General features: G+C 35.5%; 2 protein-coding genes across 3 annotated transcripts; one reads left to right on the top strand and one right to left on the bottom strand.

Moving 5' to 3' along the window:
- Positions 1 to 416: 416 nt before the first annotated feature.
- On the bottom strand, positions 417 to 17,066 carry LOC120332720 (uncharacterized). The gene is made up of 12 exons (XM_039400028.2): positions 16,264 to 17,066; positions 8,403 to 8,478; positions 7,135 to 7,273; positions 6,725 to 6,911; positions 6,089 to 6,202; positions 5,801 to 5,934; positions 5,520 to 5,639; positions 4,084 to 4,289; positions 3,390 to 3,556; positions 2,423 to 2,816; positions 1,846 to 2,036; positions 417 to 1,143 (listed from the first exon to the last, which is right to left on the bottom strand). The coding sequence occupies exons 1-12, from the start codon at positions 16,340 to 16,342 to the stop codon at positions 965 to 967; spliced, it is 1,986 nt and encodes a 661-aa protein (XP_039255962.2). The 5' UTR covers positions 16,343 to 17,066; the 3' UTR covers positions 417 to 964.
- Positions 9,585 to 12,792, top strand: LOC120335219 (uncharacterized). 2 transcript variants are annotated; one of them, XM_078119255.1, is made up of 3 exons: positions 9,585 to 10,098; positions 11,252 to 11,474; positions 11,816 to 12,792. In XM_078119255.1, the coding sequence occupies exons 2-3, from the start codon at positions 11,375 to 11,377 to the stop codon at positions 12,058 to 12,060; spliced, it is 345 nt and encodes a 114-aa protein (XP_077975381.1). In that variant the 5' UTR covers positions 9,585 to 10,098; positions 11,252 to 11,374; the 3' UTR covers positions 12,061 to 12,792. The 2 variants fall into 2 exon arrangements, with proteins under 2 accessions (XP_077975381.1, XP_077975380.1); XM_078119254.1 differs by lacking the exon at positions 9,585 to 10,098 and having other exon boundaries at positions 10,745 to 11,474.
- Positions 17,067 to 17,149: the final 83 nt, after the last annotated feature.

Genomic DNA, 17,149 nt, shown 5'->3' with positions numbered 1-17,149 from the left:
ACTGGCACCTGCAATCCAAGCAATCATGGAAAAATGAATCGCAAAGTTCATGTCTGTGACCTCATAAAGCGAAGTTATCACTCATCGATCTTGATCGGTAAGTCTGTTAAATAGGTATTTGGGAACTCCCGAAGTATGCGCACCAAGATGGCGCACAACCTGAATTCAGGTTGTGTACCAGGTTAGGGTTCAGGTTATGCGACATCTGGGTGCGCATACTTCAGGAGTACCGGTATTTGTTTGTTTGTCTGTCTGTTAGACACTTTCGTATATTACGCGATATCTCACGAAAGCGAGGTTGAATCTGCTCCAAATTTTGCATGTGCATTTATCATATCTCGGACCAGAAGCCTATTGATTTTGGATGAATTATGGCGTATAATTAGCGAATTATTATTTAATCAGTGATGGGAAGCGCGGTGTCGCTATTGAGTCAGAACAAACGATACACGCCGCTAGATCCATAAGTCGGCGGTCGCTATCTCGTTCATACATTTGCCCTGATTTACTAGAAAACCGAATTAGTCAGAAGTTTCGCAATTCATAACCATTCAGACCATGTGATTTTGATATACAAGTGAGAAAACCACGCACAATACATGCACTGTCTGAAGCTATAGGTCTCTTCGGTCGGTATGATAGCGATTCATAAAGGGTAAAACCGTGGCAAATGTTTCTGTATAAAACTACTGACGTTCTGAGAATAACACATAGGAAATATATTTTGACACAGATGTTATCAGATGAGTATAAACTAGTTAGTAGCTCATATATTATAATGGCAGAGTGTGGTATAAAGAGTTGAGCAATATAATTCAGCATCAGCATCATCATATGTAACCGCATCTTGATACGAAGATATAAATTTTTGAGGTATCAGTATAAACCAAAACTTTGCTGTTATTGTGAGATGGAATAGTGAGAAAATGCCACTTTAAGCGTCCGAAGGCAATAGGTATTTTAGCTATAATATAATATAGAAAGAAGCTGCTAATATCAACATTGTGAAATTCAGCAGCGCACTTCTTGCTGAGAACGTGCGAATCGCATCTGATTTTCCTCTCCCAATTCCACATGTAGGAAAATCCTCTGGTGGTGTTGGCCACTCACCCGAGCTTCCAACTCGAATTACCAACTCCATACCTAAATTAACGATACAAACCATATAAAGCTGTCTTTTGCTTAAACTAAAAGTATAAGCAATAAAGGCGATAGACGAGAAAATTGAGTGATCTGGTCAAATGCTCTTCTTTCAAATCAAGTTTATTTTTTCCAACCAGTAGAAAGACATAAATCATGCAAAAAATAGGGAAAAATGATATTTACATTACTGTTGAAGGGAAGCCGCGGGAAACCAAAACTGGTTATCGAGCAGCGACACCCAATGTTCTAACATCTAATTCGACAGATTGGGGAGGAGAGTTTCAAAATTACTGATATACGAATTTTGCAACGTGTATTAAATGAGCCATAAGACCAGCGAATAACCGGGGAATCCCCGTTTGCACTGGAAGACCTGTAGACGGGTAGCGAATGTGTTGTTCTGCAGAATAGCTGGGAAATTTTGAAGTTGACCTAGCCATCAACGAGTTTGCATTGTAGAGTGTTAGGCAATGGACACCGATAAAAAAATCAGGTACAATAAATAAAATAAAAAAATTAGCACGCTAGGCGTTGAAATAAAGTATATGCATTCGATCACCAGCGCCCAGCGGTAGCCTAACAACAGAACGGTACTGTTATCAGGTAACGTAACGGTGTGTTTTTGTTGAAATTTATCTGACATTTCTGGATGTACTAATAGGTAATAATGACATATATATAGTAAGAAACTGCATTACTTGCCTATTTTCAAATGAAGAGCCAGATGACAATGCAATGACCAAACTCCTGGATTATCTGCTAAAAATCGAACAACTGTGTATCCACCATCGGAGACGATTACTGAATCCTTGTAAATAGCATTAAAGTTATATTCAATACTTCCATTCCCATGTATTTCTCGAATTTCTTCTGAAGACATTTGTTTTCCAATTCTAGATTATTAGTTAAAATCTTAAAATTCTTTCGTTAGAATTATTGTTATAACAGTTTTTGGTTCAGATTTAAGAAGGACTCATTAAAATTTTGTGGATGGAAGTATTATTATCGATAATTCATTTTGAATGATTTAAGAAGTTCGTGAAATGTAATTATTTTTCAGTAATGCAGTACCTCATGGTCATTTTTAAAGAATAGGTGCAGAATTTGTCATCAAGGCAGTGGCAAATTGATTTTCACGAATGGCCAAAATCGTCTAGGGCTAGGCAATTAAAAATGTTTATATGGTGAGCAAAAACTTACTTTGTCAATCTTCTCAATATGACTCTACAATAGTATTGTATTCAATTATCTTATAAAAAAGCCTAACAAAATTCTTTACCTCTTCATTGCAACGACAGCAAAATGTTGTCCGTGAAGATGCATCGGATGTGCCGCGTCCACAAAAGGAAATTTTCCTTCGTCGTAGAAAACCAACTCAATCATTTCTCCAATATGTGCATCAACAACATAAGTGCAAGAGCAAAAATTGTCTTTGCAGAAGTCAGAATTAACTTGTCCCCACTCGTCCGATTCGGGATTACAAAATTTAGACTCGTCGATGTTTTTAGGTTGTGTCAGCATCGGATAAGAAGGAACAGAAAAAGAAATGTTATTGAGCTGAGGAAAGAAAAGTGGTGTTGCTTGCGGGAAAGGATAAAGGTCAGGGTCGTTGTAAGTTGGATGATTTCGCATGTTAATATCAAATCCGATGAAGTATGTATGATCCGGCTGCGCTGAAAATGTAAAAATAATAAAATATATTGACAACTATTTATCATAATTAATCATCACAGCATTATAAAATAATTTGCTATATATCCGTATTTATATTAAATTTAATATATTAAAAATATATAGAGACTGTATAGTAAATATTCTGAGCAAAATAATTACTTAAAATTCAAATTACCGTAAATACTTTTTAATATAAATTGAAGCGATATGTGTTGTTTAGTTACTTAAGATTAGAATGGTGTAAAAATATCTTCCGACGTCATCAATTTTATTTACGTAGATATATAACTTGTTCAGAATGAGCGTACACTTGAAAATATTATGAAAAAATGGAAATTGTGACGTCAAAATGTTCTTATTTATTTAGTGAGCACTTCAACGGTCTTGCATGACACTTTCACAGTGGTCATCGTATTGACTTTTTAAACCATTCTATATAGCAGTTTTGATTCATGCTATACATTATCTTTGGGGACAGTGCATTCGGATCCATCAACACAAAGGCAAGAAGAAAGGAACATTAGTTAGGTGAACACTACTCCAATACCACATTTCTCTGTATTGTTTCATACCACTGTATCTGTCGCTGTCAAAATATACATCTGAATATACAGGCTTTAAAGACGATAGTTGTATATTTTTCTCGTTTTCTTCAAAAATAAATGGATTATTCAATTGTATCTTATCTTCCGGAGATTCTGGCGATGTTTGGGGATCTTCCATTGACGCACCTTGATATCTATGAAAGATGTTTGAGAATGAATGGTTGCTTTTTCAAAGTTTATACTAGTGAAATTGTTCAAAGCGTATACTCACACGGTTAAACGTAATGTAAAAAAAATGTCAATTTTAAACCATAATCATTTTTTTGAACATTATTCGATTCAATAAGTTGCAAAATGTTTGCAATTTTTTTGAGCCGATTTGGTGGAAAACGGTTTGTTAACGCTTACTACAACGTTGCTAAAATACGGAGGTCAGTCCGAAAATAATGTTGGGCAAAAAGACCCGAAACATAACATCACTAACAAATCTGATTTCAATACTCATGAAAAATAATTCAAAGTATTTCCATCAAAAACATCTGTGTAACGTTATTTTGTGGATGAATTCTATCGTGGTAAAATACATATACCTTATATATATACCTTTAGCCCGCAAAGAAGCTTGAAATTTTACCCTTGGAGCTTTCAACTTAAAAATCATTTTTTCGATCACGATACATCTCCTAATAGAACCTCCTATCATCTAGGTTAAGTTAAATACCTTAAAATAGCTTTGGTATTGAGGGATGCAAGTGTACAAACGCCAAATGACTGAAGTCTCATCCAGTAGTTGGAAATTTCCTGAGATGCATCCATGACAAAATCAAATCTTTCTCCTCCGTGAATTACAAGCGACGACACCACATATGGTTCAATCTCTGCGCCATCACTGGCAATAACATTCATTTTGTGTCCATCAATTGTAAGCTAAAATAGGGTAAAATAGTAATTGGTCCAATGATCATATATCACATAATAGCTCTTATAACTCTAAATTTGCCCTTGAGTCATGCATGACAATTGCTGCCTGGTCGCGACCCGAAAATTCAAGTAAAATTTTACTACTTTATTTGCAGTGCGTGAATTGGAAATAGTTCATGGCAGGCTTTCAAATTTTTTTTATTTCGTCACTTTAGAAAGTCACCAACCGTGAATTACTGCTTCCCGCACTAAAAATAATTCGATACTTCATTTACAGTTACGCACGAGTTGTCATAAAATTTTAGTTTAACATATACGTGGGTTGGCCAAGTATCCATGTATTATCTGAACAGTGAAAAATAAATATTCTCAAAAGTTACATCTTCAGTATCTGATTGAAATTTTCCGATTTTTCGCACGCTTGAAATTAGACAAGAAATGGTCATTCTGATGTCGCTTCTACCGTTGACAATGAATTTATCACACTACCCTTGGAGTGAGACTTACTGCAGTTATTGTAGGCTCGTTTGTAAGTCAAGACATACAATATTTTGCAAGTTCATTTTTAAAACTTGGCAACGTCGAAATTTGCATTTGTTACCACCAATATGATACATTCGATCGGGCTTGGCCAGACTCACTCAAATAGTGTAAGTGTATATTGTATTCTTCCTGTTTCAAAACACACGATAGGCACTGCATGAAAGTGGTTCAAGGTGATTTTTTGGGGTATATTATGGAATTCACACAACATCAGTCGCGATCGACTATACTCAAGATACCCAATTCGGAGGTAAAGTATTCAACCAATACGTAATCATTTCAAAATATAAAAGTTTTATAAATATTGGATAATCCCTTCAAAATACAAAATAAAATATAAAATAAGACATCGAAATAAATCATCATACATACAGGGTGTTAAAAAAGTTATGCAAAATTAAGGTAAAGTTTTTATCATGGCAATCTGAAAAAAAAACTGTTAAAATGCGTCAGTCGTTGAATGTTTTAAGTAGCATTTCATCATAACTTCTGTTAATCTTGCGTTGATAACACCCTGTATAACATGAAAAGTGCTAATAATTCATGCTTATTTGAGTTCTTACTCGACCAATTCAAAAAGTTAAAGGACACGGAGTCATGTGACCGAAGCCATAACTGATCATTCGCTATGCCTTCATAGCATTTACTATAAAACTGTAGTAAATTTGGTAATTTGGAAACATTGATAGCTACCTCATGTGAGCAGAAAATTGCATTGCTTATTATTCTGAATCTATAGCGATTGTCTTTCTCCACCTTGAAAACGTGCATCGGTGTAAAGTGTGTAGAATTGTCAGCTTCATTTTTGAATTCCTACAGATAAATTAAGCATAAACAGTCGTAAATCATTTCCTAAAAATATTTTGAATTTTAACACACATTCAAAATATATGAAAAACTCAAATGATGTTTTAAATTATTTCAAGATTTTTGGATACTACTTCATCGCGATCGTTTGTTTGGTTATGTCTAACCTGAAACACTCCTTTCCCGTTGATCAACATATTTTCTCCAAGGTATAATCCTTCATAGTGATTTGCTTCCAAGAATTTTTCTAGTGTCGTTTTATGAAGCCAGTCCGTCAAAAATACAATATGTTCGTCAGAATCTGTTTGTTGGAAAACAATAGAGTGGGCCTACTCAGTCAAAAGAATAAAACAAATATTCAATTCCGCTGTGTTACAGAACCTGCTAGCTTGGATAATTCGTGGTAGATCGAATTATTAATAATAGGAAAAGTATTTGGCGATGCCGGAACTTACCGATTTCATATAAATCTTTATGTGGGTCTTGTTGCATAGGGCGATCGATGATAAGAGACCCTGCTACTCCATCAGATCTTTGAAAACCAGCGTGTGCATGCCAAAAGTGAGTACCTGAACGATTGTAGTAAGTGTCATAACATCAATTTTCTATATATTTTTACTATCGAATCCTTTTATTCCAGTCTGTAAGAACACGTAATTATAACGCCGACTCTAGAAGATCGTCGCCCAACGTTATGAATAGTCTATTAGCTAGATGGTCAAACATGAGATGTAGCGATATAACCGTAAGTCATCCACTAACGTCAGAAACACACCTCACATATATAAGTATAGCATCGCTTAATGATCATATGAAAATACCACATATACAAGAAAACAATTGAAAGCTCGTTTAACGTGGCCATATCTCTTTATGATCAGTTTATTACGTCATAATCACTACCAAACATCTTTTATATTTTGTTATGCAGGACGAAAATTCAAAATCCCAGATAATACTTGCATTTGAGTCTTGGTTGCTAAACAAATTTAATTCATTATTAATTATGAATACTTTCAGCGGAAGTTTTTAACTGTGGATATCAAAATTCCTGTCTCAATATGAAGGGGGGATTGATATAACAATACTACCTGGAGGATTTGCGACGAATTCGTATGCAAATGACGTTTTCGCTGGAATAGGGCACTGAGTCAACATAGGAACCCCATCCATCCATGGAGTGTCCTTCACGTATATTCCATGCCAATGAATTGTGATTCCTTCGTCGTCTACAAGCTGGTTGTCGACAAACACACGGACAGTATCTTGGTAACATACCTTGACAATGCAATGGGAAATCACGTTTTTATAAATTTAGACAATTAAAAGTATAATCAATATCGGCAAACAAAAACTCTCTTTTCTATGCTTAAGGGACAAAATCATACATTACAGTAACTAAATTGAAAAGTAAATGATAGTTAAAAACATGAACTTGATTCAGGGTGATTTCTGTCTCTTGTGACTGCAAACTTACTTTCATATAGAGAAAATACCTCACCCGTATTGGAGGTCCGGGAAACATTCTATTCACAACTGCAATAGGTCTCGATACCCCATCAGCGGTAACGCAGTGAGGTCTTGTACAATCGGACGCTGTAAAAGGGCAGTTGTAGCACGCTTTTGACATCGTGTAGTACCTGAACGCACAAACACAGGGGGAAGTTAAGTTAGAAATAAAGATAATAAACCAAATTATCTTTAATTTCTGATCCTTAGTAAAACATGTACCAGATCATATATAAAAAAGGAAAGTGCCAGAATTGTTGCAAAGTATCTTCAAGTAATTTGAACAAACTTCTTTGGTAAAGTATATATAGCTGCTATTCTACAAAGCCATGACGTTGGTCGATGAAATTTTAGATGAGGTTAGATTTGGGGCACTATTTAAATCAGGAGTCGGTAAACGACGGCCCGCAGGCCGGATCCGGTCCGCGGAGCAATATAGTCTGGCCCGCGACGCTTCACTGAATTCTATTAACAAAACAGCTGTATTGACGATTATATGCTTTACGTAACAGAATTTGTTTTGAGACACAAAATATCGTATAACCTAAGAAGTATATAATTCACAATTACTCGTTTAATTAATGAGCCTACCATTGAATATAATTAGACAAATGGCAGCAGAATGTAAAAAAGTTGATGCTTAGTGCAAACGGTTTATTGACGCAAAAAATATTCAAATGATCAGTCTTTGCGCACTGCTTGAAATTTACCTGAAATCTGTGTGAAAAAATGTGATTCATTAGCACTTCTTCGTTTTTTAACTTTCTAAAAATATGCGCGGTCCACCAATGATTTGCAACCTTTAATTTTGACCCGTGAACGACAAAAGTTTGCCTACCCTTGATTTAAATGATATGATAGATCGTTCTGTATATTAGACTTATGTAAATTTTAAACGAATTTATCATTTTTTGTTGTAACGTGTGAATTTCCTTATAAAGAACTATCAAAAAACAACGCTTAAAGAATCTGATTGCGCTGATATTTGCTTTTTTTCATAAAATAGTTTCCGCAATCTTGGTCATTCGCGCATTCGCAACTTGAGGGTTAACAGGCAACAGGATTAAGCTATAAAAAAGAAGATAATCGATATCAAAAAAGCGAATTTTGAGGCTTTGGTTCTGGCTTTAAACTTTTAGGTAAAAAGCGAGTATATTCCCCTTTTTTATTGACATGGAATGGAGCAAAATTGTCTCTGAATGTTCATAAATGAAACCTCCCATTTCAAATTTTTATTCTTTGCCTACTCATACACCTTACCACTCAACGGTGAAATTATATTCGCATAATCTCGGCGACGAAGGAAATTCACACTCTCTATTGCATGGGTGAGAATCTAAAATTAAAAAAAAATAGTTAAATGGGTGAACATATTAAATATAATGAGCAGTGCTCAAATATACAGACACGAAGACCAAAACGAATTCCCCAAAAATGATATCTAGAATGAACCTAGATGAACTGTGTAACACCTATAATAACTGTCCAGTACCGGTACTGTTTTAGCTTTTTCATCTTCTGCATGATGATTCATGATTCAAGGTAAAAAGTGAATTGAAATACCAAATGACCCGAGTTACAAATGTTTTATTAAATCCTTTTTGGTAACGGTAACGTCGTTTACACAGTACCCCATGAAAAGCTTCCGACTTGGATGAGCGCGAGATCCGGTGACATGGGGTCGAAAAACCGCTACAATTCATTTTTCATTTTGTAACGTCACCACACAAAACGTCGAAGTGAAAAACGAATCCCATAAAGCTGACCAGGATTCAATCCGGCTTTAAACCAATTCCGCATGCACTACATCGCCTTTTCCTTGTCGCAACACCAACGCGCTCAAATGACTTTGGCGAAGTCGCACAAGTTCTTGATGTCTATGTAACAGTGGATATACGTTACAATGTATATGTTTCAGACACTTCTAATATCGTTGCGGACCCCCCGTGTCGTCATCACGGACCCCCAGAGGTCCAGGGACCGCAGTTTGGGAAACGCTGCACTACATAGTTGTTGTTGTTGAAATCTGTATAGTGCTGCAATAGGCTTGTTAGATTATCATCGCAGTCTGTGTAAGTTGTATTTTAGGTTGCCACAGACTTTCATGTTATGGGGACGTTAACAAAACTTTACGTTTTTTCGCTCACTCGATTCGACGTGCTTTTCACAAATCTTTCTTTCGCCTCTTGCTCTTGTCGTGTGCGGTCACGCGCAACCTCGAGTCACGACAAAGTTTTGTTAACGTCCCTTGAACGCTCTCTTCTGTCCATAGCTTGCGCATTCTTGCCATGTGAATAAGTCTTTTATATCTCGGTGGTTTCTAATAATCTGTTGGTGCATCCCTTTTTTGCGGCCGAATTCGTGACATTGATAGTTGAATTATTAAAGAATAGATTCAGATTCAGATTCAGATATTTATTTTTCGTCGTGCAAAAACATTGTACATGTAAACAAATGGTAAAAATTAAATAAATACATTGAAAGAAAGAGGTACAATATTTGGACTGCAATAGACGAGGGATCGCGAAAAGACTATCAAAAGTCATCATGTCAGCGACACCATTATAGAAGCAGATTAAGTCAAACAATACAGAAATAAATCAGCAAAAATAAATGAAACAATTTGGGAACTAAAATGTACGTGAGAACAGAAGATTCGATTAAATAGAAAAAAGCATTGACGAATTTAAACAACTCAACGCCATGCTCCACCGAGCACGCCAACAACAAAGAAATTGCTGACGTGCGTGACGCAGCATAATGTTGTTGACTACTTGGGGAATTCCCTGCAGCAGCAGCAGTGGAACTACTAATATAACCAATGAATTATGATTAAGAAAAAGACATATTCAATTTATTTTGGATTGCAAAGAGCACATATATATTGGAAAATATTAAACGACATATGTGAGCTACAATGGATGAAAGCATATTAAAGAAGCAATGACTATTAGAGGTAACTAAAGTTTTTGAATTTTGTCTTTGTTATAAGAGTTCATAATACAGTTATTTTGTGAAGTGACTTTCATAAGGAGCACATGCTATTAAATAATAAAATAGCAGTAATGGAAATCAATAAGGTGAAAGGATACCTAGCTTATTATAGAATCTTGAGCAAATAAAGGTAAGAAACACAAGTGCTTTGTGAGAGAAAGTCATGCTCTGTGAGCAGCACATACTATTGGAGTATACCACAGTATTGAAGAGCAAATAAAATAATAATAATACAAGGATAGTGATAGCATATCATGAGAATAATGACAAGATGAAGGTAACACCCATAATTTGAAAAAAGTGAGTTTCAAACAGTCTGAGATACATTTCAACTCTGCCAGCCTACTGACAGATATAAGAATCTAAGTAAAGAAATTTTAGTGCTTTTTTGAATGAATTATAAGTCTTAGAGCGAAGTGTGTCTTGGAGCGTATTCCAGAGTTTCACACCGATGAATTTAATAGAGCTTTGTGAACGATTGGTAGAAAAGCGAGGCACATGGTATGAGCTATTGGCAGCGGAACGAGTTGAATGAGAGTGAACACTCATCTGTTTGACAAAATAGTATTTAAAAGCCATAGGCAGTTTATTGTTTAGGTGTTGGTGCATGAGTTTCAGTATCTCGATTTTATAAATGTCTGACATTTTGATTATTTGATTCTTATGGTAAAGAGGATCTAATCTTGACATTGGTCCAGCATGGGTCAAAGCACGGATAGCCCTGTTCTGTAATACTTCAATCCGGTGTAACAAAGTTTTATTAGCTGATCCCCAAGCTATAATACCATATTGCAAATGAGATTGAAACAGAGCGAAGTATATCATGCGTAACGTAGACAAAGAAGTATAACGCCTAAGCCGATAAAGCATTCCTACCGCCTTGGCTAATTTAACAGCAGTGTTGGTTATTTGAATGTCCCATTGCAGTTTGTTATCAATGTGGATGCCAAGATATTTGAATGAGCTAACGTTGTCAAGAATAGTTCCTTCAATCTCAATTTTCACAGATGTCTGTGATTTGGATTTACTTGGAGCAAACAACATAGTTTTTGATTTATTTACATTTAATGTTAATTTGTTTTGTTTCATCCAATTTGCTACTTTTCTTATTTCAGTGTTCACTCTGGACTGAAGCACATCCGGAGACTTGTCGCTATCTAGAAGATTGGAATCATCAGCAAATAATTTTGTAAATAATGAGGAGCTGTGTGCAAGATCGTTGATGAAAATAAGGAATAATGTCGGGGCCAAGCATGATCCTTGTGGGACTCCATGAGTCACATGTAAGGTGGGGGAACAGTATGAACCCATTTGAACAAATTGTGTTCTATTTGTCAGGTAATTTGCCAGGAGTTGGCTCGCTACTCCTCTAATTCCATAATGCCACAGCTTATAGACTAAGATTTGGTGATTAACAGTGTCAAAAGCTTTCTTAAGATCTAAGAAAGTTGCACTAATATATTCTTTTTTCTCTAATTTATCGTATATATGGGATATAGTGTCTAGAATTGCATGCGAAGTGGAATGTTTGGCTTGAAAACCAAACTGTGATTTATTAAGTACACTATGTTTTGTGAAAAAATCCATTAGCCTCCTATTAATTAAGCGTTCGAATACCTTGTTAATAGCAGATAGAATAGATATGGGTCTATAATTTGATACATGTTTTGTATTACCAGATTTAAAGATCGGAATGACTCTGGCGATTTTCAATGAAGATGGGAAAATGCCTAATCGAAGCGAGCTGTTAAAGAACTCTGTCAGACATGGTGATAATATATCTGCAACATATCTGAGAAAGCGACTGGGAATGCCGTCTGCCCCAATTGCCTTCCCGACCCGCAGGGTAGCTAATTCTATAGTTAGTTCGTTCATCGTTGCTGGACTCAAGAATATGGATTGGTTTACTCGTTTGCCAAGGTAAATTTTGAAGCCATCCATGTCATTACCGAACTTTTCAGAAAGAGCGGAACCAACAGTAGAAAAATACTTATTAAATTCTTGCGCGATCAAATGATTATCATTTATAGTAATGCCATTTTCCAGATGAATTACATCAATATTTTGCCTAGATTTATTTTTTGTGGATGCAATTTCATTAACAATTCGCCATGTTGATTTCGGGTTTCCTTTATAGAAAGCAATACGGTTTTGATAATAGATTTGTTTAGCATTATCAATAGTGTGTTTCAGTACGTTGCGATACTTTTTAAAATAAGAGCATTGGGAACTATTGCCATTTAGATAATGTGACTTGAACATCTTATTTCTTATGCGAATACTATTGAGTATTCCTTTCGTAATCCATGGCTTTAGCTTTATTCTTTTTTTACGGCGCGACAAGGGTCGAAATGGGGCGTGATTATTGATTAGACCAACAAAAGATTGGGTGAATTCATCAAATATTGCGTTATAGTTTTGAGAATTCAAATATAATGAACGAAAGCGATTGTTTATCAAGTTTTGCGTATCTGAGCGAAACTCTTCAATGCAAAAAGCAGACATATCTCTCGTTATGATGAGATCATTTCTACTAAGTGGTTTGATGCCACTTATACAGCACATGATGGGATAATGATCTGTAATGTCTGATCTAATAACATAAGAATCTAATTTTTTATTTGTTATATTGGAATAAAAATGATCAATAAGTGTGGATGATGTTTGTGTGACTCTAGTTGGTTTGGTAATTAGTGAGATTGAATTGTGAGCAATTAGCATGTTAGAGTAGTTTGTAATTTGAGTGCTACTCGATGTTGCGAATAAATTTATATTAAAGTCGCCCATTATTATAAAGGGTTTACTTGTTAATTTTGTGAGACAGTTTTCAAATATGCTTGTAAAAGCAGGGATATCATTTTTAGGGTGTTTGTATATTATGCCAATACTCAAATTTTTATCCATATTAGCCAAGCTAATTTCTAACCAGAGATCTTCACAATTAGGATAATTTAAATGATATTCTGGGGACTCTGTAGATTTAACATCATCTCTGATGAAAACACCAACACCGCCAGATTTCGAGGCAGAAGTGACATGAAAAAATTTATACCCGTCGAGGCTTATAATTGCAGAATTTTTATGCAATTTCGTTTCGCTAATGGCTATAACATGGGGAGAAATAGAGAATTTGGACAATAGTATAGTAAGTTGGTCAATATTTTTTTGAATAGAGCGAATATTTACATGGATAATCGTTAAATCGGAATCAGATGAAATGTTACTCAAATCTGAAACTTCAATATTGCTACACAGGCAACTATTAAATTGTTCACAGTGTTTCAAACTGTTTTCACAAGTAGGATTATTTACTAATACATTATTACAATAACTCGACATTTACCTATTGAGAGTAAAATAGTAGTAATGGAAAAGGAAAAATTTACCATTAAGTATGAATTGATAACCTACTTTATCAAGAGTAGATCATCTTCAGTGATGATTGGAATCGTAGCTGTATCAGAGTTCTTTTTTATCAGAACTTTCCCATTGTTAGTCCAGAGAAACTTGTAGCCACAAGATTGTTTACGCTCTTTGGCCTTGAAAAACAAGTCTTTGTTGGAGTCAGACAGATTCTCAACAATGAAAAGTTTTGTTGCTCTGGGAAATTTTGGGAAGATGGTAGAAATATCCAGGGATTTTAGCTTGCGACGATTCGTTAGGATCTTATTTCTTGTTTTCCTGTTAATGAACTTAGCAATAATAGGTGATGGTTTCCTTGTGTTATATTTTGAAAGTCTGTGGCAATTTGATATGTCAATAGATTGTAGGGGGACATCCAATTTGCTACAAATTTTAGATATTAAATTTTCACAGTTTTCGCCAACTGTGTAAGGGATGTTATGGAACTCTAGATTGTCTAGTCTGGAACGACGTTCTTGATCTTGTTGTCGTTCAGTTAATATATCGTTTTCTTCTTCGAGGTCTTGCACAAGATGTTCTAATTCTGCAACTCTTTTTCGAGTTTTGGTAGCCAACTTGTTGAGCTCATTTTGGTTAGAATTGAGTTCGTCGAATTTTTTTGAGACAAAATCTTGGCTCTTCTTGATTTCGTGGATTTCCTTTTTGATCTCACTGATGAATGTTACCTCGGATCTAATCTCATCAATTGACACTTTCAGTGATGTTAACGATTCTTCCACAGCGTTGTTATAGGTAAAAGACTGGGGAGTGTCAAGTGTAAATTTTTCAAGATGTTGCTCTATAATAGCTGGTATCTCAAGACGCAGAGTTTTGAGAATCGTACTTTCGAGTATAGAAACAAGGTTGCTGACATCATCAATCTCAATGGTGTTGGTCATTGTGGCGGTTGTGCATGTTTGTTTGTTGGTCGGACTTTTACGCCTGGGCGGCGCAGAAGGAACACTGCTGTTGTTTGGGGTGTCCATCCTCCTTTTCTTCCGTCACAATGCACAAATGAAGATATCAGTGAACATTGACAGGTGGATTACATCCAGTACAGTTTAGTTATGAATATTAAATTATGTTATGAAGTTCTATATTTATTCAACTTAATCAAATAGCGAATAAATGTTTTTGTCCACATTGGTGAGTGAACATGAACAGACCTTCAGTCTGATGAATTTCAACAAATCTAAACACAGATCTCAATTGACCAATACTCATCTCAAATCTGTTTTGACAATTGCCACAACCAAATTAAAAACAAGTTTTGATGTTTTAGCTGAAATATTTCTCAAGAATTGTTGAGATTGTGGTTAAACGAGGAACGAAGTTAATTATTTTCCACTGTTGTAACACTGTAGATGAATTCTATTCATATATAAAATGTAACTTTTACGTCACACTTACATGACGCACAAGTGTAGGTGGGCCAAACTTTTGACCCCTGGTTTAAAAACCTTGCACACCCATGCAAAAGAGCAGGGATGGCGCACCACTGACCCGCGGGTCACAAAGTGTCCCACTGCGTTTCATTCGTGACCCGCCAAGGCACGAATAAAATGAAATAAATGCTAGCATATCAGTGATAAAACCGGCCTTAAGTTAATCTAACATTAAATTTTATAATGTACCGTCAGTTGAGCAGTCGGGGCCGCAATCGCTCATATTCAAATTGGTAATTAGTTGCGCCGGTATGGTAATTTTCAAAACACCTAATCCTCTAGCCATGTCTGCACCGCTGTGTACCGTTATTCAGCTATTGACTCTGACATCGTTTATGACATAACAATGCAGCCGATATGTTCATTTTTTGCTACGTCTGGTCTCTTTCCGAAGTGCATCTACACTACAGATGTTTTAGGGGTTATGCGAGAACTAGATGCTACTTTGTATCTTATTAGTTTCTTGCATACGATGCCGTTAAGAGAACAAAATCTTTCAGACTTGAAATAAAAACCTAGAAATTTGAAACAACAATGGGACAGTGTAAAAGTGCCTCAATGTGGTTGAAAGCTGATCAAAAAATATAACACTATTAGAGTGGAATTCCCTTCAAACTTTTTGGAACCGTAAAATAATTTGCCGCATTATTCTAAACGTTTTTGGTAATTCGTATGCGTGTTTTCGTACTCTAAGTTCATAAAATTGAGTGCCATAAAAAGTCCCTGATAGAAGTTATGCATATAAGTAAAGCCCAAACTACGCCAACACCAACAGAAGCTTATAAGAATTGTTTCAGAAGTTTCTCATAGGTACAAACATTGATCAAATATCTGTGATCCACTCTCTTCTGTTCCACGATAAAAATATAATTTTTGTCTCATTCATTGAAGAAGGTTCGCCATCCCTTCCATAGAGCTTACAAAGACTAAAATTTCAAAGCAATTGGTGCAGTAGTTGAATAGAAAAGCGATATTTTCACAATAACAAAACGAACCATAGGTCCACTTCGTATCGGAATATTAATATTATCTATGATTGCATCTGAAGTACAGTAGTCTACTTTTGGGTCTTCATCGGCTATAAAACCGCCCTGGATACATGATGCCACACGAGAACACACTAAGAAACGATACTTACTATGATTTGTAAAATATATAAATGATGAGTTTATTTGATCTTATTTCATATATAGTATTGCTAAAATACAAGATGCAAAGTGAAAACTAGCAAGGTACAAGCAGATTGACCTCGATTTGATAGTTTTTTTCCTACGACTTACCACTACATTCCACATAGGTTTTGGTGATGACGGCCATCGTCAAGATGGAAGCGAGGGCAGTTTTGTACGAATTTTGCATATTTGCTATTTAACTTTTTTTTATCTATATAGTTTAATTCTAACTGCTTGAATTCAAAACTAAAACAGTTTATGTACAAGAGCCCTAAACTTCTTATTTTCTATTACTATTCGAGATTACTGAAAAACATCAGCATAACCGCCTCATTAATATTATTCAAAATGAACATTACGATGGATGGATAGTGTGCAAGACTTGTTTTACACACTTTTTAGATAATATCCGTCTTCTTGTACAAGCATTCATAATTCTCAGCAATACTTGTTGTGGATATATATATATTTAAGAAAGATTCAGATCACTATACCCAATGATAAAGAGCTGGGTATAATTAGGTCATTGCAATAATCGAGCCCCGAGTAGCTCTGTTCTCATAATTGACATGTTCTTTGCTCACTCACACTGCTTTTCTTATGAATTCTAATCCATAACACCTTTCAATTTATTATCCAAAAGGAAATCGGGAAGGAATTCTTTAGCCTGCCACCCGTAGAAATGCATGTAATATAAACAAGATAGCGTTGTATTCCATGATCGGATTTAAAATTTTAAGAACAAGTTGTCTTTAGTATCGATCTCACTAACAACAGGATTTCCTTCTTTAGAAAACCATTCCAAACTTACATCTCTAAAATCGGGTTCACTGATAATCACGACATTCCAATAACGCGTTCGGGCGAACCCTCGTGAAACCCATCACTATAAGATTCGGACAATCGTGTCTACTGTCGTTTTAAGTTACAAAAGTGACCGCCGATAAAGCGTAAAATACCTATACACAGACATTGCGTGCAACATTTACAGACT

This window comes from Styela clava, chromosome 13 (genome assembly GCF_964204865.1).
Source record: "Styela clava chromosome 13, kaStyClav1.hap1.2, whole genome shotgun sequence".
Lineage (NCBI taxonomy): Eukaryota > Metazoa > Chordata > Ascidiacea > Stolidobranchia > Styelidae > Styela > Styela clava.
Note: the sequence above shows the minus strand (reverse complement) of the source record. Positions and strands in the feature narration are given on the sequence as shown.

Bases quoted from the DNA above. Each gene is read 5' to 3' on its own strand.
- LOC120332720 (XM_039400028.2), bottom strand. From the start codon at position 16,342: ATGCAAAATTCGTACAAAACTGCCCTCGCTTCCATCTTGACGATGGCC. The intron at 3,557-4,083 runs GTATTTAACTTA...CATCTTTCATAG, and splicing joins AATACCAAAGCTATTTTAAG to ATATCAAGGTGCGTCAATGG. The intron at 2,037-2,422 runs GTAAAGAATTTT...CTAATAATCTAG, and splicing joins GCTGTCGTTGCAATGAAGAG to AATTGGAAAACAAATGTCTT.
- LOC120335219 (XM_078119255.1), top strand. From the start codon at position 11,375: ATGTCGGGGCCAAGCATGATCCTTGTGGGACTCCATGAGTCACATGTA. The intron at 11,475-11,815 runs GTAATTTGCCAG...TTGTATTACCAG, and splicing joins AATTGTGTTCTATTTGTCAG to ATTTAAAGATCGGAATGACT.